At 55.2% G+C, this 25,526-nt stretch overlaps 3 protein-coding genes across 3 annotated transcripts in view; 2 read left to right on the top strand and 1 right to left on the bottom strand.

The window, feature by feature from the left end:
• The window catches only part of SIRT2 (sirtuin 2), a 256,350-nt gene that overhangs the window by 198,666 nt on the left and 32,158 nt on the right, over positions 1–25,526 (top strand). The gene's annotated exons all lie outside the window — the stretch shown is intronic.
• CCER2 (coiled-coil glutamate rich protein 2) lies at positions 1,800–6,660 on the top strand. The gene is made up of 4 exons (XM_032776286.2): positions 1,800–1,971; positions 2,751–2,819; positions 3,340–4,133; positions 5,027–6,660. The coding sequence occupies exons 2-4, from the start codon at positions 2,768–2,770 to the stop codon at positions 5,108–5,110; spliced, it is 930 nt and encodes a 309-aa protein (XP_032632177.1). The 5' UTR covers positions 1,800–1,971; positions 2,751–2,767; the 3' UTR covers positions 5,111–6,660.
• Positions 10,748–24,623, bottom strand: LOC116822434 (inositol-tetrakisphosphate 1-kinase-like). The gene is made up of 10 exons (XM_032776322.1): positions 24,529–24,623; positions 20,373–20,397; positions 17,653–17,775; positions 16,752–16,863; positions 14,769–14,867; positions 13,960–14,000; positions 12,629–12,794; positions 12,018–12,085; positions 11,384–11,546; positions 10,748–11,022 (listed from the first exon to the last, which is right to left on the bottom strand). The coding sequence occupies exons 1-10, from the start codon at positions 24,621–24,623 to the stop codon at positions 10,748–10,750; spliced, it is 1,167 nt and encodes a 388-aa protein (XP_032632213.1).

Below are 25,526 nucleotides of genomic sequence, written 5' to 3'. Positions count from 1 at the left end.
CAGTGAGTTTTCCCCTTCCACCTGCTTTTATTAGCTCTGGATTTAAGCTGTGCAGCCAAATGCTTGTATTTGTTGTGTATATTAGTATTGGAGACGAGATCCCCTCATCCCGGGGGCAGACAAGGACAGCCCCTGCCATGGTCAAACACACTCTCCCCACTCCCTCCAGCAACTGTGAGTGAAATTAACAAGGATGCCAGAAACCACTCCTAACCCCCAGGGCTAAACCACTCAGGGAACAGCTGAGTTTAAACTATTCTTATGCAGGGGGCAGACTTCTCCCTCCCTCAGGCAGTCTCCTTTTCTTACCGGTCCTCCGTACCAGCCCATACCGGCTTACTTTCACCTTTGGGTCTAAGTTTGCTTGGTCTGGCTGGAGTGCAGGGGGCTGGATGCAATGACCTCTCACGGTCCCTTCAATCCCGATGTTTCTATGATTCTGAGAAATTCACGTGATTCCAGGATCTGGGGCTAGCGCGAAATCAGCAAATATCTCAAGAGTTCCACTGAATTCTTGAGTTGGCAATGTGTCTGGACGCTGTTAGGGGGTGATTGTGCAGTGCCTGGCACGATGGGGACCTGATTTTAGCTGGGGTCCATAGATGCTCCGTTAACACAAATAATTAATAACAATTCTCCCCCATCGTCTTCATCTTTCTTCTCCCCTGCGCCAGTGAGTGTTCTCGGGTGTGTATGGGCGTTGATAAGCACGGGAGAAGCAGTGTGAGCTAGTGAGTGGCACATTGGAACAGGACTCGGCAGATTCAGATTCTCTTCCTGGTTCAACTTGTTGGGGAAGTCATGGCCCAGCTGTGTGCCTCAGTTTCCCCGCTGTAAAATAGCAGTAATGATGCCACCCTCCTTTGGAAAGGGCTTTGCAATCTGCCCATGATAAGCGCTAGGGGAGTGGTTCTCAACTTTTTTTTAAAAAAATTTTTTAAATTTTTTATTGCGTGTTGCAGGGGCCTCGGGAAGAAATAGGTTGACAACCCCTGCACTGGGGATTATTATTCATTAATGATGCTGATTACATCAGTTCTTCGTTCACGAGGCAGCATAAGACGCCACAGAGCCCACGCCCACGTTGTAAGGACTCGGGCTGCTGAGAAAACTTGGAATGAAACGGTTCCCGAGGGGAAAAGGGAGTTTCCTCTCAAGCGAAATTCTCCATGGGAAATGCTCCATTTTGGCGGCATTCTTCCCGCTGGGAAATCGGACCGTTGCAGGTCGACACCCACCCGAGCCCCTGCGGTGCCTCATGGGAGTTGTATGCTTTCATCCCCCTCCCACACCCCATTCTCCTCATGAACCAGACTACATCTCCCATGATGCACCATGGTCAGGTCCTAAAAATGTTTTGGGTTTTGGCCTTGTCAGGAGGGAAAAAAATCAGCATTTCCCACTGTCCTGGATTTCTGAGGTCTGGGCTTTCCTTTCTTTCCAGCTACCATTCTCCGCTTCCCTGCAGAGCGGCGCTGGAAATTGCTGTGTCAAAGTCTCAGCCATTGGATCTACCTTCCTGCTCCACAGCTCACCTGAGCTGAGGTTCTGATTCAGGCCGGTTCTTGGTTTATCTGTCTGATTCCAGCTCAGACAAAGCAGGGGACAGTTCTGCTGGCCCCTCATTCCCAGCAGTGCTCAATGGGCAGCTGTACAAACGCCACAGGGAAACTGAGGCACGCCGGTGGCTCGTAAAAATATTACCCCCGTTCATCGCAGCTGTGCGATGGCACTCCCATTTTCTGGTCGTGCTGGTCCTGTGTGGTCAGAAGCTGACAGCCCCGGAAGACGGGAGTGGTGGTGAAACACCGGAGGCGCGGATCTTTGGTGTATTGTCACAGTAAACCCAAATTCACGCTTACCACCCCCTTGGCCAGGTCATCAAATGCATCACGGAGGTTCTGGCTGACACCCTGTCCAAATCTAGCCCAGTTCCGGTCGTCAACAACTGCCTGAAGATCCTGAAAGAAGGTGAGTGCTGGGGGATGTGGCTGTCGGCTCCTGGGGAAAGCGGCGCTGGCTCAAGATCCAAACACGCACACACACACACACACACCCAGCTCAGCAAGGACTCAGCCCTGTCTGTTATGGAACGAACTTAGAAGGCAGCTCCTGATTGCTCACCGATTCCTTGGGGCTGCCCTGGGTGCATCCAGGGGCCTTGGGGGGGCGGGGGGAAAGCCCCTTGAGACTCTCCCCTAAGCAAGTGATGTGGAATTGGAGTAAGGGGGTGGATTGGGGGCTTGCCCAGAGTGCACTGCACTGTGGCTATTCTCCGCCCCGCAGGGCCCATAGATGGTGGAGCATGAGTTAGAGCAGCCCTAAGGCTGCTCTGATGCTGAGCACCATGCATGGCCAGGACATAGGGAGAGCAAACAGGGTTATAGTCCCTACTCCCCCCATTTCGACCAGAAACACTGGGAATCTGAGTAATCAGGGACCAGCTTTTCATGATGTGCATGTACAGCGCCTAACACTGCTCAGAGAAATCGGGGCGCTACCTTAATTCACTTTGTTAATCTCCCCCCTCCTCCCCCGGAATTTCCTTTCACTCGGGACTGGTTTCCCCACCTGTCTCTGCACAAGACGCTCCTTGCGGGTGAAAGGCAGCTCAGTGATACCAGCCCCCTTGGCTGCTGCTTGTTCCTAGCCCACGTCCTAGGCGGGTCGTTTGCCCGTGGGCATGAGTTGAACGTGGGCACCAGTTCGGCACAAGCTCACGAGTGGGGCTCACCTCTTGTCTCTTCCAGACGAGCGGGTCCTGGCCATGTTGCACCGTCACTACCTGCTGAAGGAGCTAAAGGAGCTGGTCCATGAAGGTACCTGCCTTGGCCCCCGTCCCACCCTCCCTGCACAAATTACAGAGACTGGGCTAGGAGTCAGGACGCCTGGGTCCTATTCCTGGCTCTGTCGCCAAGCTGGGTCTGGAAAGTAGGTGGCAGTCCCTAGAGGGGAAAGGCCCCATATCCCATTCTCTGCCCCCTCTGAGTCAGCCAGCCTCCCACCCTAGGTCTGGATCAGAGCCAGCACCCCCTAGAGGGGATAGGCCCCGGGTCCCTTTCCCCCCCCCCCCCCCCGCGCCAGCCAGTCCCTGCCCTGGGGCAATATCTCACATGCCTCCAAAGCTGACACTTGGAGCAGAGAAGCCAAGGGAGAGAGGTCTGGAGAATGGGGCAGGGCTGGGGCACCCGGATGATGGGGGACCAGGGTGCACGGGCAGTTTATGGACACAGGCTTCGCCGTGCCAACAGAGTCCCCTAGCCTGCGTCCACCCATCCCCAACGGGGTGGGGACTGCCACAGGGTGGGAACAGTTCACTGTTCTCCTCTCTGCCCCCAGAGAACGCCCACCACCACCCGAGCCACGGCGCCTGGCAGGAGACAGAGGAAGGCCCCGAAGGGGACGAGCTGAAGAAGCGGGACAAGCCCCTCCAGCAGAGCTCAGCCGCCTCCGAGACGGTGGAGGAGAAGGAGGGTGAGGCCCGGAAGGAGGAGTATGAGAAGACGGAGAAGATCGAGGAGAAGGTGAAAGAAGAGAAGGTCTCGCACGGGGAGGACAGCACCCAGGTGGAGGAGGAGGCCAAGGAGATCCTGGAGGGCGAAGAAGAGGAGGAGGAGAGGAAGAGGAGGCACAAGGAGGCGAGGCGGGCATCGCCCAAGCTGAGGGAGAAAACAGGGCCACCAGCCAAGAGGCACTTCAGCCAAGAGGACAGTTCGGAGGAGGAGCTGCCGTACCACCATGGAGGCCGGCACCACGGGGGGCTAGAGGACTGGGAGCAGGAGGAAGAGGAGGAGGAGGAGGAAGAGCGATCGGGCACGGCCCGGCAGAAGGGCAGCCCGGCCAAGCGGATGGCCGAGAAGGCCAGCGACGAGGAGACGGCCCAGTTCGAGGCGGAGGAGAAGGGCGTGAAAATCTCCAACTCGCAGAGCCACCTCCGCGGGGACGGGCGGCTGTGGAAGGAGGGGGAGGAGTGGCACGGCCACCGCCACGGGCCACCCAGCCACCCGCTGAAGAAGAGGCGCCATGAGGATGAGGCGGGGCACCTGAAGGGGAAGCACCATGGCCACCAGGAGGAGGAGGAGGAAGAGGAGGAGGAGGAGGAGGAAGAAGAGAGAAAGGCCAAGAAGGACAAGGTCAGCTCTTAGCCCTTTTCCGTGGACTACATGGGTAGTGATCCTGGGGGTAGCCTCCAGCTGGGGGCCTGCCAGCTCTCAGGGCTGAGCAGCCGAAAGCCAGGAGGCGGGTGGCTAAACAGCCTTTGTGCCCATGGAAAAAAAATCTCCCCTGCGTACCCCCCGCTCCCAGAGCCTTGGGAAGCCCTGGGGGTCCGGCCCTCCGTAGGCAGAAAGGAGCCGGCTGAGAATTTGTTGCTGGAACAGCCCAGTTTCCACCCAAGTTTTGTCAGGGGCCCAGGAGGGAATTTGTGGTCAGAACCAGGGGGTGCCCTGCCCTAGCGTCAGTAGCCCGGCGGCTAAGGCCATCAGCTGGCATGGGACAGATCCAGGTTCAAGTCCCTGCTTTGAATCAAGTTGAGCAAGGGCCGGACTCTGGGTTCCCAGCTCAGTGCTCTGACCAGGGGCTATTGGCTCTTCTGCAGTGGGGCTCTCCTGTTTCTCGCTACGCGTGTCCCAAGGTCTCCGTTTCCTCCTCGTGCCCAACCCTGTAAAGTTTCCCATCCAGCTCTGGAGCTTTGCGGGGCGGGTGGGCAGAGAGGAGACGGGGGCAGCCTGTGGCATTGCAACTGCGTCTGCATGGGGGTCAGCTGGGCCTCCTTGCTCTGTCCTCCCCCCACCCATGGCCGCGTGGAGGATTGGCCCAAACGCCCCCAGCACTGGGCATTGTGGGATAGGTGCTGCGGGGATCCCAGAATGCACCTGGGCAGCCGGAGTTGCAAAGCCGGGGGGGGTGGGGGCGGATAAAACAGAGGCCTGGTGCGTAGCTTGGATGCCGTGATCTAGGGGGTAGTGGGGATGAGCCCTGGGCCCCCCCACATCCTCACGGGCTCTTGTGCTTTCTGTCTATCCAGGAACGTGAGCTGGAGAGGCTGGAAGAGATCGAGCATGCGCTGAAGAAGGTGGCGGAGAAGCTGCGGGAGCTGCGGAGTGGGTGACCTCCCGAGCCCCGTTAGGGGAGCGGGGAGCTGTGGGAGGGGGACAAAGGGGCGGCTGCCCCTTTAAGAGTCACCCCCCCACCGCCCAGGCATCCCCACACATGTGCTTTCTTTGTATATATCCCTCCTCTCCTCTCCCACTCGGCTGTGGACTGTTATCAAAGCCTTGGAGCTTGTGCTTTTCTACCTGCTCCCACCCCCTCCGTCAGGGACCCAGCGTGACCTGAGGCCAAGGAAAATAACCAACCTGCTAACCGACCCTCCCTACCCACTCCATGCAGGAAACGTCCCTCCAGAGCAATGGAGGGCCAGAGATGGGGCGAGGGGCAACCTAGATCTCAGGAACTGTGCTGCTCTGGGGGTATCAAATGGGTGGGAATGTCCACCTGAGAACTGCCTGCAGTTGGTATGGTATAAGGGTGGCTGCTCTCTGCCCCCCAGGACCCGTCGGGGGCAGATCAGGGGCGTGGCCAGGGCTCACTGCAGTGTGGCTATTCTCTGCCCCCCAGGGCCCAAGGGGGAGGAATTCATTTCCCTTGTGGCCTCTGGTTTAAAGCAGACACCCCCCACATCCACCGGCACCGAACAAGGGATAGAAAGAGGAGACCCTGCGGTGCCAGGGTGGGAACCTGAAAACCTGCCTGGCTCCCCACCTGCTAAGCAAGCCGGACTCTGACTGTTAACACTCAGCCTCGCGGGACCCGGGGGCTCTGCGCGGTCCTCGAAACCTCGGCTTCCCTGATCCCTTCCCCCATTGCTTGGGGCTCAGGGGTCAGCTCTGCCCACCTCCCAAGGGGTCATTTTCACCAGCAGCCGGACGCACTCAGTCCATTGGGCCTGGCGGGAGGCTCGGAGGTGGAGGGGAGATGGTAGGAGGCAGCTGCAGGAGCACCAGGAAAGCCGAGGGGCAGGGCGCCTGCCCTGGGGGGCCATCAGCTGGAGAAGGTACAGCTGACTTTTCCCCAGCTGGCCTGGCTGATGAGGTCAAGGCCCCGGGCTCTGTGCATCTGTCCCATGTGGGCTTTCCCACTCCCGTCAGCCCGGTGGGGAGGTGCGGGCACCGGATCCCACCCCGGCTGCTGAGTTCCCCTTGCAGACCAGGGAGTGAGGTGTGATCCCTGCTGGGCTATAGACGGGAACCAGCCTCTCCTGGCCCGGGGTGTGACCGGGGGAAGGCCTGCAGCCCCAGAGGTCACTGGCACACATAGTTCATTACTCACAGAAAGAAGAGGTAATTCGGAGAGGTCTCTTCGCACGCAAGAAGGCTGGGCTGGGCTGACCCCAACGTCCCCGCAGCCGTCCTGCCCTCAGAGCCTGGAGACTTCTAGGGGCATCAGAGAGGAGACCAGGTGGGTTCGACCCAGAAGGGTCTGTAAGGGTCTGCTCTCACCCACGCAGAATAGAGCCCACGTGGCAGGAACCCACCTCCTGTCACCCTGTAAGTACAGGCCTTTGCCACTGGAGCTTGATCCTCCCTAATCCTCCCCGGAGGGCGACAAAACACGAATGCGTCCCATATGTTAGGCAGGGACGCAGAGAGAAGCCCATTGTATTAGTTGCAGGGGTCTTTTTCTCTCTCTCGCACACACACACACACCCACACGCACCATCCAGGGGTAACACAAAGCAGTGGTTACATTCCCTAGTGAGATCCCTCGGATCTGTCCTCTCCGGCGGCCCCGATACTCCCAATCCTGGTCTCTCGGGCTTTTCGCTTTGGGTTTTTTGCTGATTTCTCCCCCCCACCCCCCGCCTTCAAGCCGGAGGACTCCATCCCCCCCCGGCACCCTCCCCATAGGCTGTGACCATGTCTCTTGCAGGTGCTGCTGCTGTGTGGCTGCTTGGTGGCCTGGTCTATCAGGTGTTGGGGTTTGGGGGCTTTGTCTGTTTTTTTTTTTAAATCCCTGTCCTTGTGTAGCCAGCTCTGTGGAACAATAAAGCACAGTGAAAACTAGACTCCAACCCACCAGTCCTCCTTCGTGTCGTGTCTATTTCGACGTTGGGGCTTTCACAGGTGTCTGCTTCGATCATGCTAATGGGAGGGAACAGCACGTAGCAGTTGGAGTTTCAAGTTGTGTCAATGGCAGAACGAGGGTTAAAACAGTAGCTGGAGATGTGGATTCAAGACCCTGCTGTCCCCAAAAACGCCTTGTGTGGCCATATGCCAGGCTGCGTCCTGGCAGCTCGCGGGGATTTGGTGTCTGCATCTGTAAAATAGGCATAATGATCCTCCCTTTGTCTATAAGGATTGTTAGTTCTTTGGGACAAGGGCTTGTTTCTTACTGTGCCTCTGAAGTGCCCAGCACAAAAGAGGCCCTGATCTCGGTCAGAGTCTGAGCAGCACCCGGCACGACGAGGCCCTGATTTCGGTCATGTTCTGTGCGGCGCCTGGCCCAAAGGGGCCCTGATCTTGGTCATGTTCTGTGCAGCGCCCAGCCCTACGGGCCCCTGATCTCGGACGGGGTCTGGGCAGCGCCTGGCCTGATGGGGCCCTGATCTCGGCCGGGGTCTGAGCGGCGCCCGGCCTGACGGTGCCCTGATCTCCGTTGGGGTCTGGGCAGCACCCAGCCTGACGGGGCTCTGATCTCGGTTGGGGTCTGGGCAGCGCCCGGCCCGACAGGGCCATGATCTTGGCCAGGGTCTGAGCAGTGCCTGGCACAGGAGGGCCCTGATCTTGGTTGGAACCTCTAGACGTTACCATGATATAAATAATAATTAAAAGTAACCCAAGGGGACATTAAGAAAATCAGAGCCCCACGGAGCTGCTTAATTCACCAATTGAGCAAGTGAGCTAATGCACGCTGTACACTGGGATCTCTGGCTTCACCACTTCCTCCAGCTGGCTCTGGCATGGCAAGGTAACCAACAGCACACCAGGAAGGAGGTGGGGCCTAAAAATAGTGTCTAATTTACATAATTTATGCACACAAATGAGAGAAACTAGAGGTGAAATTTGCATGGAATTTGCATGAGTTCTCACCTGCACAGCCCTCCCCTCCATACTCCTCCACCCTGGCTGGTTTCTTAGCTGTCCTTTTCCACTACTGAGACCCGCAAGACAAGGATAGACATTTACTACCCCCCAAAAATAACCTCTGCTTTTATTCCCATATATCCTATCAAAATGTAGCCATCAAGATTTACAGGGCAGGGAGGAGCCTGGAAACTTACAAGCACATGTATATTTCAGTGGGGGTGGAGACAAGGGGCTTCAAATTTCACAGGGGACCTGGCATCTGCCACTGATGCAGCCTGTTCCAAAGAGATCGGAGTGAATAACTAATTTTTCATTTTGCCAACAATTCCAAAACAATGGTAAAAAAAAAATCATTTTGGGTAAAAATTAAAAACAACCTCATTTTTTTCTAAACTCTGGGCAAATTCAAAGGCTGAAAAATGTCATTTTGGGCTGAAGGAAACATTTCAATTTGGAACCTTTTTAAATCTTTTGGATTCCTTTCCTTTTTTGTTCAAAACAAGGCTGAGAGGGAAAAAAATTGTTCTGACTGAAAAACTGAGAGGTTTTGTGTCAAAATGACACATTTCAAATTTTTTTCAGCTTTTTTACATTTCTTGTTAGAGGTTTTTTTTTTTCCCAACCAAAACAGCTTCGTAGAACTGACACAGAGTCACGAAATGTTTTGGGGTTACTGATGCTGCATTTTTTTGCCGGAAAAACGTTTTTGGTTCAAATTTTTTGCCCATCACTAGTTTCAAGACAAGGCAAGGTTTTCCGCTGGGCACAGAACTGCTGTGTCCTGGGAATCGCACCCAGAGATCATTATGTCTCTCCTGGCTGGATACACAACAGATAAACCTCGACTGATCTTCTCGGAGACAGTGGCGCTTGGTTGCTGCTCTACACATGAAAGTTATTCCAGATGCAGAGATGGTGTGAATTGCTCAGTGGTTTGAGCACTGGCCTGCTAAACTCAGGGTTTTGAGTTCAGTCCTTGAGGGGGCCATTTGGGGATTGGTCTTGCTTTGAGCAGGAGGTTGGACTAGATGATCTCCTGAAGTCCTTTCCAACCCTAATGATTCTATGAATTTAAAGTGGATTGACTATTCCCAATTATTTCCATCCACACTATTCATCTGGAGTAAGAATACCTTGTGCCTGTTTAGTTTAATCCACTTCCAAAGTGGATCAAGCTAATTTGGAGCAAGCAATGGAGGGAAAGACCTGGAGAGTCAGGAATGAGGAAAAGAGAGTTGAGTGGCCAGATGGGTTGTCAATCGCCCAGGGAGACTAAGGCAGGGCTTTCTTCCCTGCAAAGGATTCTGGGTAGGGAATCCCTCTATAAAACTCCCTGGCTTCTGGCTGGGAGTCAGAGCTGCAGGTAGAAAGGTGTCTGGGAGGGACCTCTGGCTGGTATGGCAGCTCTATTGCTTTTTTTTAAAATAAACCTTAGTATTTTTTTTTTTAAAGCCCTGTGTCTTGCTGCTTCACTGGATAGCCTTCCTCCCGCCCTCTGTCCCCCCGCCCCTTCATAGTCTGCGATGAAACTTTCCACACGTGGCATTTGCCATTTCAGAGCCCACTCTGCAGAGTGCAGAGCCCCCTCCGGGAGGCTGAGAGCATCCTGTGGCAAAGGGACGGGGCAGGAAACCCACGGGGGGTTGGAAAACAGGAGCAGCCAGTCCCCTGCCTTAATTCAGTGCTGAGACTCCTTTCAGGGAAGGAGAATCTAATAAGCGGGGACTCAATCTTCCCTGCCCTCGCCCCCCAAGCCCCAGCATGCAGCACAACCTAGCACCCTAGTCTGGGGAGTGCGATTTATTCTCCACAGCTCCCACGCTGTCTGCATTCCGCCATCACCCCCAGGGGCGTGAGCGGCTCAGCCACCCCTTTGAGTTTTTGGAACATGCAGCCCCCTTGCTGCTGGATTTGAAACAGTCCAGGAGGAGGTCACTATGAGGGGATGGTTTACTGAGTGCTGGAGGCGAAGAGCCTGGGCCATACGGACCCGTAGTGTGGTCTGGTCGAGTCCAAGCAGGGAGGTGCAGTTCTGCGCTATACGGACAGGTGACCTGAGCTGGATTGGGCCTAGGGCTCTGGGCTGATCCAGACAGGGAGGTAAGAGACTGCACTATATGGAACACTGGGCTGATCCAAGCAGGGAGGTGCAGTACTGGACTATATGGACCAGTGATCTTATCCGGTCCAAGCAGGGAGGTTCAGTGCTGCACTTATAGGGACCGGTGATCTGAGCGGATCCATACAGGAAGGGAGGTGCAATACTGGACTGTATGGACCACTGATCTGATCTGGCCCAAGCAGGGAGGTTCAGTGCTGCACTTATAGGGACCAGTGATCTGTGCTGGTCCATACAGGCAGGGAGGTGCAATACTGGACTGTATGGACCAGTGGTCTGGTCTGGTCCAAGCAGGGAGCTGCAGTTCTGCACTATATGGACTGATGGGCTGGTCCATACTGCACGAGATGAGGATGCCACAATATAATGCCCAGTGCTCTGATCTCCCAGGGTGAGCCAGGGGAGGCGACATAAGCCATGGAGATTGCTGGCTGTTTGGGAATTCTCCTCACTGGGATAGGTTCAATGTCGCTTCTGCTCTCTTTGGACACCCAGCGCTTCCCTGTTCCCTCGGAGAGGCCAGCCGAGCACAGCACCCCCGTCAGTGCCGGGACAGCATGGCAGGCAGGACGGTGAGGGTGAGGAAACTGCTCTCAGCTGGTGCTGACTTGGGCGTCTCGAGGGAATTGGCCAGCCAAGGAGCTCTCGGGTCAGTGTCGTGGGTGCTCTCCTGGGCGGTGTCCACGTGTGGCGCCCGCTGGTGCAAGGAATACTCAGCCATAAGCACCCTGCCCCGGGCCGCCTGCTCGTGGCTCTCCAACAGCGTCTCGATATGGTTCAGGAGGGCTGAGAAGAACTCTGGGACACCTTCATAACCTGCAGAGGCCACCAAAAAGTCATCCGGGCTGTCCCAGATCCCTTACAAACACTGCATGTTAAACAGCTGCTCTGCCCCACTCCAGAGGTGGCTCCATCTTGGTGCTGGGTGAGACATCCCTGTATAAACAGCTGCCCCGCTCCACCCCAGAGATGGCTGCATCTTGGTGCTGGGTGAGGGATCCCTGTATAAACAGCTGTCCCATCCCACCTCAGAGGTGGCTGTACCTTGGTGTTGAGTAAGAGATCTGCTCCCTGCAGCACAGCGCCCCCTAGTGTAACAGCAGGGCATAGGGGCCGGCACTGACAGTGAGAGGAAAGCGTCCCCTGCTGAGCCCCGCTTCCTCCCCCAGGCTCTCACCTGGGAAGGCATTGACGTCTATGACAGCACACCGCCCCGTCTGCTTCTCCACAATCAGATCCACCCCAAACAGAGAGAGCCCCAGGGCGGAGCGCAGGCCCCGCACGGCTCGGCAGACGACGTTGTCGGAGGGTGGGGTAGGCTCCAGCGTAGCCTCATCCAGCTGGCAAAGGGGCACAGAGCACCATGGGCTTGGGGGGAGTCGCTGGGAGGGATGCCACACTGGGGCACGGGGGACAGCGCCCCCTAGTGAGCCCCTCACCCCACTCCCTGAGCCACAGTGCCCCCTAGCGCCCCCTATTGAGCCCTTAGCCCAGTCCCTGAGGCACAGTGCCCCCTAGTGCCGCACTGGGGCATGAGGCTGAGCCTCCCTGCTGCTGGCTCTCTTCACCATGATCCCAGAGGCTGTCCCTGCATGTCCCCACTCAACAGGAGATCGAGGGAGGTGCCCAGTTCAAACCCCTCAGCTCAGGGCCGCTCCAGTGCCCTCTCCCTCTGAATCTCTAGCTCCCCTGGGGATGGATTTGCTCCCTCCTCGCTCCCCATCCTCCCTCTGTTAGGGGCGCTCACTTATTCTTCCCTTCTGCCTCTGGCACCAGGTCCCACCCTGTGGCCTCCCCGCGCCTGTGCTCACCTCGGTCAGGCGGGAGCAGGACTCTGGCTTGGAGACGCTGCAGCTGTTGAAGAAGATGCTTTTCCTGGCTGTAAGGAACAGAGGGAGGTCGCGAGCCCGGCTCACCTGGGCTCAGGAGATTCTCTGGCACGGGGGTCCAGAGAGACTCTGGGCTCAGTGGTCACCAGTTCAGAGCCGTGCAGCCTGCTGCTGATGCAACTGACCTCAATAGGACGATGCCTGTTGTCCCCCAGCGGGAATCTGGCCCCCACTGACCCCAGTGGGGCAACGGATAGTTGACCCCGGCTGCGGATCTGGCCCTTACTCTGAGGGACGAGGGTACGTGAATGCTTTTTCACCCCAGGTTGCATGGCTTGACTCCAGCTCAGTACAGAGAAAACCAGATGGTCATCCATGCAATGAGCTTGCTGGGCCTCAGCCCTGTTTCTCCAGTAGGGCAGGGACCCGTAGCACCGAACCGCCCCTCCAGGACTAGCGCTAACTGCTCCCCCTGCCCGCTCCGGGCAGCCTCAGCAGGGAGACCGAGGGCTGGAGGGACCACAAAGTCTCATTTCCAGCCCCCACAGGAGGAGATGGCCCAGGTGCCACCTCTCCCCCGTCCACACACACACCTGATTCCCCTCGCGGGAAGTTCTTCAGGGACGGCCGGCGCACCACGAAGTGGGAGGAGCCCACCACGAAGACCTTGAAGAGGACGGCGTCGTGGTTGATGAAGCTCTGTAGCAGGCAGGGGGCGCTCACCTCCTCCAGCCCCTCCTCGTTGAAGATCAGCGCCATCTATAGGGGGGCGGGGAGAGCGGAGAAGAGCAGGGTAATGGACGGAGGGGCCTCCATAGGGCGGGGACAGGTCTATACGGGTCCTCTCTTGAGGGAGGGGGAAATGGGAGGGGCTTCCTTAGCCCCACCCCCTGCTAGGATCCCGCTAGCCCTGGTTGCCATGGCAACTTGCCAGCAGCCAATTGCAGCTGGAGCCAGAGATGTGGCCTGTGAGTGGGGCGCAGCTCCCGGCATGCAATGTTCTCTGTTGGGCCGACTCGTTGCATGTGAGAAGTTCCATGCAATGCCCTATACTGAGCTGCTGCCTGGTCCCACAGCATGCTGGGAGCCATGGTCTCGTCCAGACACACCCACACAGTCCAGGTGCCTCATGGGAATTCTAGTTCAGGTGCCTCATGCATCAATAGGTGGGGCTTCCTAGCTGGACTACATCTCCCATGATGAACCAAGCTTTCCCTGCCTGAGCCACAGCGGTGCATCTTGGGAGATGCAGTCCGCCTGGGCAGCTAGCCTGTAGGACAGAACAGAGGCATAAAGCAGCTGAACTACAGCTCCCATGATGCACTGTGGTGGCTGGGGAGAATACTTTGGTGCATCATGGGCGATTTAATTTGATGCCTAGAACGTGAAGAAATAAAGGGCCCAGACTTCAACTCCCACCAAGTACCCCAGCAACATTTCCAAATAGCATTTTTTGGGTGTTTGGCCAAATCGGGTGAGGGGGGGTTCTGTGTCCTTTTTTTCTGAGGAAAAGTCGGATTTTGCTGGCGGGCAGCAGACGCTTTCTGTGTAGTCGAAAATCTGATTTTTCCAGCAAAAACTATTTAAATGCAAAAACTTCCCAGCGGCCCCCACTACTGACCCACCCTGATCTCTGGCTTTGCCTCTTGGTGTGTTGAGAGAGCACTTGCCCCTCCTTTCTGACCCATCCACCCAAAGTCTCCTAGTGCTTTTATACCACACCACCCCCCAAAACGGGTCAGCAGAGGTATTTGAACCCACAACCTCTCACGCAGCCCCCCCAGACCTCCACGGCTTGAGCTAAAAGAATAATTCCGTTAGCGAGCCACAGTAGCAGGTTGTTATCCTCCACATGGGCTAGCTGCCGGAGGCGGAGCTGTGGCTGACCCTTTACGAGCAGGTTCTGGGACATGATGCTACTGACCTCGTGGGAGCTGGGTCCGTGAGCCACCCGGGTTTTGCAAACTGAAGGAGGAAGAGGAGGAGTCAGTGGAGAGTGAGATGATTTAGCCCTGCCCTTTGTTCCACCCTGGACTCTGACTCATCCAACAAGAGCAATGGGAACCTGGAACTTTCTACCCCAAATCCCTCCCCTCTGAGCCATTAGGGGTGTGACCAAAGCCAAGCCCCCCAGCACATCCCCCAGTCAGCGGCCAGAGGGCTGCAGCTGTAACCACCTCCCCAGGGGGCTGTGCATGGACACGGAATAGCCAGAGCACAGGTCTGCCCTGCCCACGCCCCCTCCAGCTCTGCCCCATCTTCGCTGTGGCTCACAGGCCTGCTGTGCCAGTGCACCTGCCCTGTAGCCCCCTAGTCAGCAGTTTATTTGGCCAGCGTTCCCTTAGGTGGGAATGTAAGAACCAGCCCACCCAGGCACCCAGCAGGATTTGAACCCAGGTCCCCCTCTTGAGCCGAAGGAGCAGCTCCACAAGCCAGCAGCAGCAGCAGGCTGTTATCGCTACCCCACCTGCAGTCCACGCTTTGCCCATGGCTCAGCACTGCAGGGCGAGCCAGAGGCACCGAGGCCTGGAAACTCATTGCACTGGTGGGATTGCAAGACCCGCATGGCGGGATGCACAGCAACTCCGGTGTCAAGGCAGGTGGGAGGAGGGGAGGTATTTTGATTGGCTTAAGGTGCTCTGGTTCATCAGCAGCATCTATTGCCATGAGGCTGGTTCTCCTCCCCCCAGGTATAAAGGCCCCACGGATTAAGGAGGTGCTGGGCTCACTCACTTAAAGGGAAGGTGAGGCCCTGCTCCCGGATCCACGCCGCCGCCTCCCGCTCAGTCCCGCTGTTCAGCTCCACATAGGGCGGGGAGAAGATGCAGCTGTCTGCAGAGCAGGGTAGGCAGAAATAAGGAGGGGAGCGGGTGGTTTGCATGGGTGTGAGCTGTCCCCCCTCCCCACTCTGCTGTGAAGCTCCACCACCCATCCCTCGCCCATGTGCATGGCGCTGCCTCCGCCTGCCACGCCGAGCCCCCAACACACACAGACCCAGACGCACACCCCACCCCACTCAGCTCCTGCATTCCTGCCTTCCTTGCTGTTCCACAGAACTGGGGCTTTCTCCCCAGCCACGTTGGGATTGAACCCCTGACCCTTGGCTCCCACACATGGCTGCTGCCTGAGCCAAAAGCCAAGCTCTGCTTAGCCACGCCTGTAGCAAGCCCTCTATGGGGCCAAGCTGATCACCTCCTCTCTAACCTTGTGTAAGCAGAGTCAGGATGAGCTGTACCCAGACATCTGGTGGTGAATTATGGGGAGTGTGGAAAGGAATTTTAAGTATTTGCATTGGCACACCCACCCCACCTAGCATAGCCCACGGCAGCCTGGGATGGTTATTTTGACAACTCTGGGACCCCCAATTTCTTTGTTATTGGGGCAGGAGAAATAAAATGTTGTCACCCTGATTATGTGAATGAGGAACTATGAGACTGCTTTACGACAGAGATGTCTCAATATCAATCAAGGGACATGGGTGCTAGACAAGGGACATTGGTGCCAAAACCCACTGAAATGAGAGAGGTTGGGGACTGGTGTATGTACCTGGTGGTATGGGCCCCCTTTTGAGAGCCTGGAACACCAATTGCACATCCTCCTCTCCACTGTTGAAGAGTAGAGCTAATTTTGATTCCAATAGGAGTCCATCTAGAGGCTGCTGAGCTGAATTCACATTGGGCCAATGGTGCACCAGCACCGGGGCTCCCCTACTACAAGCTGAAATCACTAAGAGCTGAAATCACTAAAAGAGCTAAGCTTACTGAGCTGAGATCACTGAGTGCTGTGTTAACTAGTGGGGGAGCCTGAAGACCTATCGCTAAGCAGCTGGCAGAGCGGAGCAGTTTGCAGCATGTTGGAGCAGCCCATGGAACAGTGAGTGGAGTGGAGCGGTTTGCGGGGACAGCTGGAGTGGCTTATGGGTCGGCTGGAGGAGCAGCACAGCTGGTGCAGTGGAGCTGGTTGTGGTGAAGGCTGCAGCAGAACTCCACGGAGAGGCAGAGCAGTTGGCCCTGGCCCACGTAAGGTGCCCCTTAACACCCTGTGTGTGCCCCCCTCCATTTCCACCCAGGCTGGGGGGGGTAAAACTCTGCAAATAAACTTTTGAACTCTGGGGTAGCACTGACCAGAGACTTTCGGGTTGTTGGACTTTGGGGTGATTGGACTTAAGACCCTAAGGGGGAAAGGACATTGCCAAACGTAATGTACTTGGAGGTGGGTTTTTGCTTATGGTTTGTGTTATAACTCTGTTTGTGGTGTTTCTCCAACGTGATGGCGCATTGTTTCCCTCCCTTTATTAAAAAGATTTTGCTACACTCAGACTCCGTGCTTGCGAGAGGGGAAGTATTGCCTCCTAGAGGTGCCCAGGGGGGTGGTATGTAAGTGTCCCAGGTCACTGGGTGGGGGCTCGAGCTAGTTTTGCATTGTGTTATTGAAATGGAACCCCTGGATACTGAATCCGGCCCTTGTTGCTGCCAACTCAGAGGGGCAGAAGGGTTACACTTGCCCTCCAGGGACTATGGTTCAGAGCAGAGACTGCTGGACTCTGAAGGCCTAAGCTAATGCTTTGATCACCGGGCTGAGCTTCCTCTGTGGTCCGACAGCGCCCCCCTCTGGCGTGGGATTCAAGTTTGGGGACTGCTTCAGTCAGTTCTGAGGGAAGAGTGCAACTGGAGACTGGCCACCCGGGCTTTACCAGGAGACCCCAGACTCGCACACCTTGATCCTGAAGGTCCCGGAGGAGGCGATAGGATTCGAAGCGGTCCAGGAGCGGCCGTACAGCTGGAAATGGGTCAAGAAGGATGATGCTGGAATAGGTTTCCACATAGGTCTGAAAGACCAAAGCAAATGTATAATTAGTCCTGGGGGCGGGGGAGGTTTAAAGCCGCAAAGCCAGTTAGTGGGTTTGTGTTGATCACCTCGCTGCAAACGATGCACCTGAGAAGCTGTCCAGACTCAGACGCATCCGAGTGCTTCGTTACGCGTTTTGGGCAGTGGAATCCAAAAGTCACTTCCTGTACTAAGGAGCGCTGTAACCAGAGCTACCACTAGTGGGACACAACGATCCCACGGGCACCTAAGCAGGGAACACGCGAGTATCCATCAAGAGGTTAGTTACCCTCTGCATTTGGCACCGCAGCTGGAATCCTGTGTCCAGTTCCGGTGTCCACAATTCAAAAAGGCCGTTGATAAATTGGAGCAGGGTCAGAGAAGAGCCAGGGGAATAGGTGAGAGTCTCAAAGAGCTCCAGCTATTCCACTTAGCAAAGAGGAGATGGCTATAAGGACCTACGTGGGGAACAGAAATTTGATCGTGGGCTTTTCGCTCCAGCAGAGGAAGATCTAACAAAATCCAATGGCTGGACATTGAAGCTGGAAAAATTCAAATGGGAAATAAGCCGTCCATTTTTAACAGGATAATTAGCCATTGGAACAACTTACCAGTGGCTGTGGTGGATTCTCCCCAGCTTCCCATTTGTTGAATCAAGAGGAGATTTGGTTTTTTTCTTTAAAGATCTGCTCCCGTTCAAGCAGGAATGATTGCAGGCAAGGTGGGGATCGCCTTGGCCTGGGTTATGGACGATCCTAGTGGAATCTCCTAACCTGCCCCCAGTTCTTACCTGGAAGTCGCGAATGAGCTGGTGAGACTGGCTGTCGTAGCCCGACTCGAGGATCAGGTCAGAGAGTTTGTGGATGATGACGTCAAAGGGGCCCTGCTCACGGAGGGGTTTGGCCAAGTCAATCTGGGACGGGAGGAGAAGCGGAGATTAAAAGCCCTTCTTTGCTGGGAGCCAGAGCCAGGCCGGGAACCTGTCCCATGAGAATATTCAAGATCTCTCAACATTTCCCAACCCTCATCAGAATGAATCCAAGGCCTTAGGAAATGTTTGGCCGAAAAAACCCCCAGAGGAACAGAGCGCCAGGGGGTCACCACGCTTACCTGGGTTCATCCCTGCTCTGGAAAAGACCCTTAGGATAAGAAGTGGTGAGATTTCACTCCAAAGTTTGTATTTCCCCCTTCTGTTCTTTCATTATAACCAGCTGTCCATTAGCTTGCTGAGCCCACCTTCTCCAGTGAGACACCGAGGGGCCTTATTTGAGATTTTAACTCCTTTATAAAGGCCAAGCAAAGTGGCCTTAGAGACCTTGAAAAGAATTGCTTTCAGTCACTGCTTTTACTATTTGAACCTCGTCCCTGGTGGGCCAGCTTAGTCAAAGAGAAGTAGCCCCGGAAGACACGCGACGCGCACCCTTGGAAGGGTGACAGATGTGTTAGGTACTAAAGGATTAATAAATGGTTGGTTGGCTATGAATAAGCAGGTGTCCTGATTTGAGAAATGCTGTTCAAGTTAAAGGCTGATCTGAAAAGAAAAGTGTTAAATGAGTAAGTTACCACTCCTTGGATTCAATAACAAGGGGGTAGCTGTTGGATCCGATTATATATTAGCAAACCTGCTTCGGTAGATTTCAGCTTTAATAGCTAACTGACACACTGGCAAATTCACAGGTGCATAATTTGGTCTTCCCCATCCTAGCAGAGGATTCTGATCTTGAGGCGATTAGCTCTTCTCGAGGGGGGGGATTTCTCAATCTTTCCTGTCCTTGACTCCAGCTCAGGCCGAGTGGGGATTGAAGCCCCCATGGCAGCTGGAAGGCAAATTCAGATGGAATTGAAAGCGTGCGTTTTTAACGAGGAGGGTTGTGAACTTTTGGAACAATTGGCCAGGCGTCCTGGTGGGTTCTCCGTCACTGGCAATTTGTAAATCAAGCTGGGATGGGCTTTTTTTTTTTAAAGTTCTGCTGAAGTTCAAACAGGGATTAGTGCATGTGTGATGCAGGTCAGACTAGTGACCTCGGTGCCTTCAGGCCTACGAATGCCAGGTGCATGCCCCTATTTGCTGGGTTATTTTCCACGCTAATGACATTCTTGCTGACACTTGTTTTGAGTGAAATTCCAGCCCTGAGGTCCCCTTCCCCAGGAGACGTTTCGATTTGGACAACTCAGCATTTTCTGGTGAGAAAACTGCCACTGAAAACTTCCCACCCCGCACATCCGACAGCAACCTTTGATTTTCCACCCCGCTGTGCCTTACGCCTTTGGTTTCACCACCTACAGCACTGCTAGGAACCCGGTTGTCGCCTGTGAACACAGACATTCCAGTAGCTGTTTAGCTACAGCGTAGTGGGCAAAGTAAGCAGTGTGTCCCTCCCCAGAAGGGGATGCATCTTAGTGGGGGGAAGTGATCTCTTTATAATCAGCTGCCCCTGCCCCACCCCAGAGGTGGATGCCTTCCAGTGGTGGGGTGGGGGTGTAAGTTTGTAAATTGTTTCGCTCCTTCACGTTATCTGAAAGTCGTGATGATTTATCACCTGAGGGAGAGGGGGGGAATGACCAGTCTTTTTCACGCCCACCTGAGTTAACACCTTACTGGCTCCGCGCCATATGGGTCATCCTCACTCGGTGCCACCCAGAAACGGCTCTCCCTTTATCTCTGTGGACTTTGCCAGCCGCTGTCAGTTTAAACCAGTTCTTATTGACAGACGGGGCCGATCCCAGCACAGGCAAACAACGACAGGCCCTTAAACCCACAGCTCCTCTGAGGAGGGAGGTGATGCGTTCTGGCACGTGCCATCTTGTGTGCCCATCACCCTGGTATCCAGGCGGCTGGATCATTGCCCTATGGTCCCGCTAGCGCTTAATTTTTATCCCCTGTCCTCCAGCCAGCTCCCGGTTGCTCTGAGCAAGGCCAAGAAGACCCAGGGTGGGGCTAGGGGGTGCTGTAGGGTGCAGAGCTCGGTAGGGGGTGCTCTCCCTTCTGAGTCCCAGTGCCCCAGTGTGATGCATGAAGACCCCAGTAATTCCCGGGTAGATATCCATACCCCAGACTTTTGAGGGTCACACTCCCCTTACCCTGTCTATGCCCCCCCAAACCAGGACCAAGAGCGGGGCCGCAGCTTGGGGATGTGGACAGGGGTTAAGGGGGCCAAGGCTGGGGATGGGGCCAGGCATGAGGTTGGGAGCCAGGGCCGGGGGCAGGACCAGAGCGGAGCTGGGGGTAGGGAGGGCCTGGGTGGTGCCCCCTCCTGGGTCAGCCCCATCGTACCCCATGTCACCACCCTCTCCCCGGCACTGGAAAGCACTGACTCATCCGTGAACCACCCACGCCCCACCCTATAACATCAGGGTGTGCCAAGGTCTCCTAGTCAACCAGGCCAGACCCTGCTCAGGCTACTGGCACATGGCCAAAAGTTCCCATATAAGCCCTGCTCCACCAGCATCCCCTGTCCCCTTCACCCCATGCACACCTCGGCTCCCAGGCCACCCACGGCTGGGACTCACCTCAATGACTTCATAGCCTCGTTTCCTGGGCAAACAAAATAAAGAAAAACTGAGTCAGGGATTTGCACCAGAGCATCCTGCTGAGAGATGCCACGCAGCCCAGTGGTTAGCCTACAGGACTGGAGTCTGAGGGTCATGGGATCAACACCCTCCCCTTTGCCACAGATTCCCTGTGCAGACTTGAGCCAATCACTTCTAATTGATCCCTGCCTCAGTTTCCCCACCTGTGAAACGGGGATAATCATCCTGTCCTTGCCTACTTAGATCTAGAGGAGAATGTGACACTCTTTTATCCCAAGGGGTGTCATACTGAAAGGTCCTAATGCCTTTGATCCAACGTCAATCACAGGCCTCGCCGGGCTGAACTCCTTGCTTCAGGCTCAATGGGAGGAGCAATGAAGCCCCTCTCTGGGCTCAAGAAGGCTGCAGACACCGGGGGCTTGGCGGGTCAGAGCTAAGTCACACCCAGTGTGGTGTTTTCCCTGGGCTGCAGGCTGTGGAATATCTGCCAATGAAAATAAGTGGGAGGCCGCAGTAGGACGCTGCTTCTTGTGCACAGGACTTGCTGGAGAGGCAGACTTGGGAATTTCGGTGCAAGGAAGCTGTCTACTGCTGTTTTGACCGTGCTCAGAGACCAGGACTGCACATAACGTTTCTTGTAAATAAACAGGACTGCGCCAAAGGACACACCTGCTTTGTAGCATCAATTTCTCCTCCTAACAGAAGCTACTTTGCAAAGGCCGGGATCACCGGCAAAACTGCGTAACTTTAAACTGGTGAGAACTCCTGTGTTGAGACGTATTTTTGTTTAAACCTGTCTTCTTTCACTTCAGCTTAAATCGAAACAGGTGCAAGCTAAACCGAATCTATGCGGCTCTTAAACAGAAACCAGGGCTTTCGCACTGGGGTTCGGGCTGCTTTCCCTGGAGCAGCTTCAAAATTGATTTAAGGTAACCCTTTCCTGTGAGGACAAGGCCCACACGCTCTAGGGCAAGATTTCAGTGAGCGTCTGCAAGGAATTTGGAATAAAACTGTCCTCGTTTGAGTTGGTTGCACTATCAAACTAGGAAACTTTTATGCTGATATCAGTGGCCATATAGACTTGCATGCAATTGACAAAAGGTGTGAGTTACAACTGATTTTGTTATTTCAGTGCAAGTTTGCATGCAGTATATGTCTGTGCAGCGCCTGGCACAGGGGGGCCTGATCTCGGTCGGGGTCTGTGCAGTGCCCAGCACAGGGGGGCCCTAATCTCGGTCGGGGTCTGTGCAGCACCCTGATGTCTTCTGTGGCATCTACACATAACAAAGAGGGACTTTTAATTCCTTCTCTGTGCGAACGTCACAAGTCGATACCCGAGAACCTGCTGAGACAGAGAGTGGGGAGAACTGGAGAGGGAGAAAGGAGAGGAGGGAAAGCCAGAGATAAGGGCGGTGGAGAGATAAGATAAGGAGCAAGGGAGGGAGAAAGCAGATCTATTATGTGGGCCTTTAGTATGCCAACCCTGAGAGGCTTCAACTAATACACACAAGGGGGGTGCCCCTTAGGTCTGGACAGCACCCGGCACACGGGGGCCCAGATCATCTCAGTTGGCATCTGTGCATTGCCTAGCGCAACGGGGCCCTGATCTCGGTTGGGGTCTGGGCAGCGCCAGGCTCAACGGGGCCCTGATCTCGGTTGGCATCTATGCAGCGCCCAGCACAATCTCATTTGTTGCCTCTAGACTTTGCTGCAAGTCACAGATGAATCAGGCTCCTGAAGTGCTTTACAAACCATGGTCCTGATCCGATGTCAGTGGAAAGGGATCCCAGCGGCTCTGGGTCAGAGCCTAGGGCCAATCCCCCTCCCCCATCCCGACATCAGCGGAGGGGAGCTCGTTTCCCCTAACCAAGGCTATCCCGGGGGAAGCCGGCTCTTTAAGAGGGTGATGGCTCCAGGTGCCTGCCTCCCAGGTGAAGGGCATGAGCCCAGGAGTGGGGGGGAAGGTGTCACATAAGGTGGGAGGGGACCTGCTGGGGGGATATAAGGGCAGCCTGGGGCAGGGAGCTTGAGGTTCTCAGGGGCAGAGGTCTGGGTCTGGGTGACAGACAAAGTTGTGTTGTTTTGAGCTATCTGTTAATACATCACAGTAGCTGGGAAAGCAGCCCCCCCGCCCCCAGGAATCTGATTAACCAGGGAAGGAAGGGTAATGGAGGCTGCAGCGGGCCTGAGGCCAGACCACAGCCTGGCCCTTTGAGCCCCCAGAGATACACAAAGCATTTGTCACAACTGGCTGGAAAGTCCCTTTGCTTCCTAGAGTATAGGCCACCAGAGGCTGCGCGGCCTAGTGGATGGAGTACTAGACTGGGTGGCAGGAACGCTAGGTTCTATGCCTGGCTCTGTGACCAGGGGCGAGTCACTTCCTGCCCCTTTCCCCCTTCTTGTGCCTTAGTTTCCCCAAGCTGCAAAATGAGGATGACGATATTAACTTCCTTGAGATGGCGGGGGTGGCTGGAACTCAGAGCTGTGTGTGCTGGCCAGGTCCAGATTTCTGCCTCAGTGAGGCAAAGGACCGTCTGATGTTGCAAAAACACAAGCCCGGAGCTGGCCTGAACCAGCAGGAAGCAGCTCAACCCCGCGGAGCCAGGCAAGAGAGTCACCCCAGCCGAGATGTTAGGTAAGAGTCTCGGGGCCCAGGGTGCACGTCGTCTCTTGTGCAAAACAGATCTGGGGCTATTTTAATTCTGGCAGCTGGAATGGGGGCAGGAGGGCAAAACACAAAGAAAAGTCAGTGTGCAATTCAGCCCCCTGCTGGGAACCTGTGTGGCACCCCTTAAATCCATCCCAGGACTCCTGGGTTCTTTCCCCAGCTCTGGGTGGGAAGTGAGATCTATGTAAGGCGGGCTGGATTAAAGCAGGGAGCTGAGAGGCGTCATCCAGTTTTATGAGGAGTGTGTTATCTAATGGCCAGGACTCCTGGGTTCTTTCCCCAGCTGCCAGTAGGAAGTGTGATCTATGGGCTAGAGCAGAGCGGCTGGCAGTCAGGACTCCTGGGTTCTATTCCCAGCTCTGAGAGAGGAGGGGAGGGGAGTCTAGTGGTAAGAGCAGAGAGAGGCCGGTAGTCAGGACACCTGGTTTCTCTCTCCAGTTTAGGAGGGGGACTATGGTCTAGTGGCTAGAATCAAGATTTCTGGGCCTTATCCCCAGCTCTGTTACTGACTCACTGTGTCCCCTAGGGGGGCAAAGGGGTCTTTGCTGCTCTGTGCCTCAAGTTTCCCTATCTGTAAAATGGGGGTAACGATATTGACCCAGCTCAGAGACCCTCGGATGAAAGCTGCTACATAAGCACCAAGTATTTTATGTGATCTTAGCATCTGAGCTTCCGTCTGCTCTGTGTCGCTATTACAGATCCCTGTGGGGCATAGTTACTGACTAGAGATTTACTCTTCCCCAACATGTCCAATCTTCTCCCCCCAGCTAACATAGTAATTAATGCTTAGTTCTTAGGGGGTCAATGGAAGCAGGAGGATGTGGGCGCTAGTCCCCCTATAAAGGTCCAGGGATTGTTACACTCAGCCATGTGCAGTGCTCCCCTCCAGAGGTGGCTGCATTTTGGTGGTGCCTTGCATATGCTGTTCAGGGGCTCATTTGGGACAAAATGCAACTGCGGGGTGAGGCTAAAATCTATGGAGCAGGTACAGACCCTGAAACTAGCATGAATTGGAGAGGCAGCGGCTGGGGTACTAACCTCGGATGTGAGAAACTTGGTTTCAAGTCCCCTGCTCGGCCTAGATCCTCAAATGCATGGAGACTGTGTGGGTAGGACTGGAAGTTAAGAGTCTCAGTACCTTTGAGGATCTAGGCCTTAGCCGTTCTGTGCCTCAGTTTCCCCAGTGGTACAGTGAGGATACCAGTCCTGTCTCCCAGGGATAAGTACATGAAAGAGGGTGTGGTGCTCAGACCCCGCAGCGATGGGGATGGGGTCAGTTCACCCCACAGCTAGAGGAAACCTCGAGATGCAGAGCGAGAGGTTCAGAAGCAGAAAGCCAGTCAGACCAGTAGCTGGTACAGCAGTTTTCACCAGTCCCTCCTGCATGTCCCAGGCTACCCGCCCCTCTTTTTCCCCTGCTCCCAAGGATCTCCTGAGGCGCCGAGCACCAGACACTCTGTCCCTTACCTGCAGAGATCCTCAAAGCCCTGGAAGTTCAGTTTCTTTTTCTTCTTATCGTTCAGGCAGTAGCCGATGCGTTTCCCTTTCCTCCAGCTTGGCATCTTTTTGCATCCGTCTCTTTACTGAAAAAATAAATAAACCAAGACCCACGCCTCTTGGTGTGGAAATCTCCCTCTGTGTGAAATGTGAAAATATTGTCTCCTCTGACTCCGGGCCTCTGCCCTCTTCGATCCGAAAGCGCCAGCCCCTCCCCGAGTGGCAAAGTCCTTTGTGAGCAGGAACTGGGCACGCTGCATACAAGGTGGCAAATTCTATCTTCCTCCGACCAGCTGATGTGCTGTAAATATCGATCCGGGTTGCGTAATAACTCGCGGCTGGGAGCCTGTTACCTGTGCCTGGGTTGGGGCTGATTGTCAGCCATGATAAACGCCGCGAAATGCACGCTTAGCGCCAGACCTCTGGCCTGTGATGCCATCGGGTTGGTTACACCCTGTCCGGTTTAGTGCCTTGCAAATGCTGAAGCTGAGATTTCTGCTGAGCCTCTCCCGGAAAGCATGCCTCAGACTTGGGCCATCAAACACCTGATCCCTGGTACGTGCAGAAAATAGGGGTCTCGCCCTTTCTGTGCGTCACCCAAGCTGGTGCTCAGATTGCATTGCACCACCAGTCCGGGAAGAAATCTGGCGATTGAGTCCCCTCCATACACAGGTGGAAATTTGAGCAAAAGGATATGCGTGGGAGCACCAATCTCTTCTGCATTGAGATGCAGGAAGATCAAAGGCTGCTTAGACTGGTACAGGGGAAATCTCCCAGCCCAGCTCACCTCCCCAGGGGCTGAATGTGTGAAAATCTCTCCCCTCCCATGGCTGTCCGCTGCTCCATGTCAGAATCAGACTGGTTCACAGCCCTGTTCTCTGGCTTGTCAGGGTCTCGAGGGATAAGGTCCTGCCTGAGGTTCAGGACACCTGGGTCCTAGTCCTGGTTCTGCTAGTGGCTAGTTGGGT

Source organism: Chelonoidis abingdonii, chromosome 11 (genome assembly GCF_003597395.2).
Source record: "Chelonoidis abingdonii isolate Lonesome George chromosome 11, CheloAbing_2.0, whole genome shotgun sequence".
Classification (NCBI taxonomy): Eukaryota; Metazoa; Chordata; order Testudines; family Testudinidae; genus Chelonoidis; species Chelonoidis abingdonii.
This window is presented reverse-complemented; position numbering and strand designations above follow the sequence as displayed.

Coding starts and splice junctions, on each gene's coding strand:
- CCER2 (XM_032776286.2), top strand. CDS start 2,768: ATGTTGCACCGTCACTACCTGCTGAAGGAGCTAAAGGAGCTGGTCCAT. Junction 2,820..3,339: donor AAAGGAGCTGGTCCATGAAG/GTACCTGCCTTG, acceptor CTCTGCCCCCAG/AGAACGCCCACCACCACCCG. Junction 4,134..5,026: donor GAAAGGCCAAGAAGGACAAG/GTCAGCTCTTAG, acceptor CTGTCTATCCAG/GAACGTGAGCTGGAGAGGCT.
- LOC116822434 (XM_032776322.1), bottom strand. CDS start 24,623: ATGCCAAGCTGGAGGAAAGGGAAACGCATCGGCTACTGCCTGAACGAT. Junction 16,864..17,652: donor AGCTCATTCGCGACTTCCAG/GTAAGAACTGGG, acceptor TTGGTCTTTCAG/ACCTATGTGGAAACCTATTC. Junction 11,023..11,383: donor AGACGTCAATGCCTTCCCAG/GTGAGAGCCTGG, acceptor TGGCCTCTGCAG/GTTATGAAGGTGTCCCAGAG.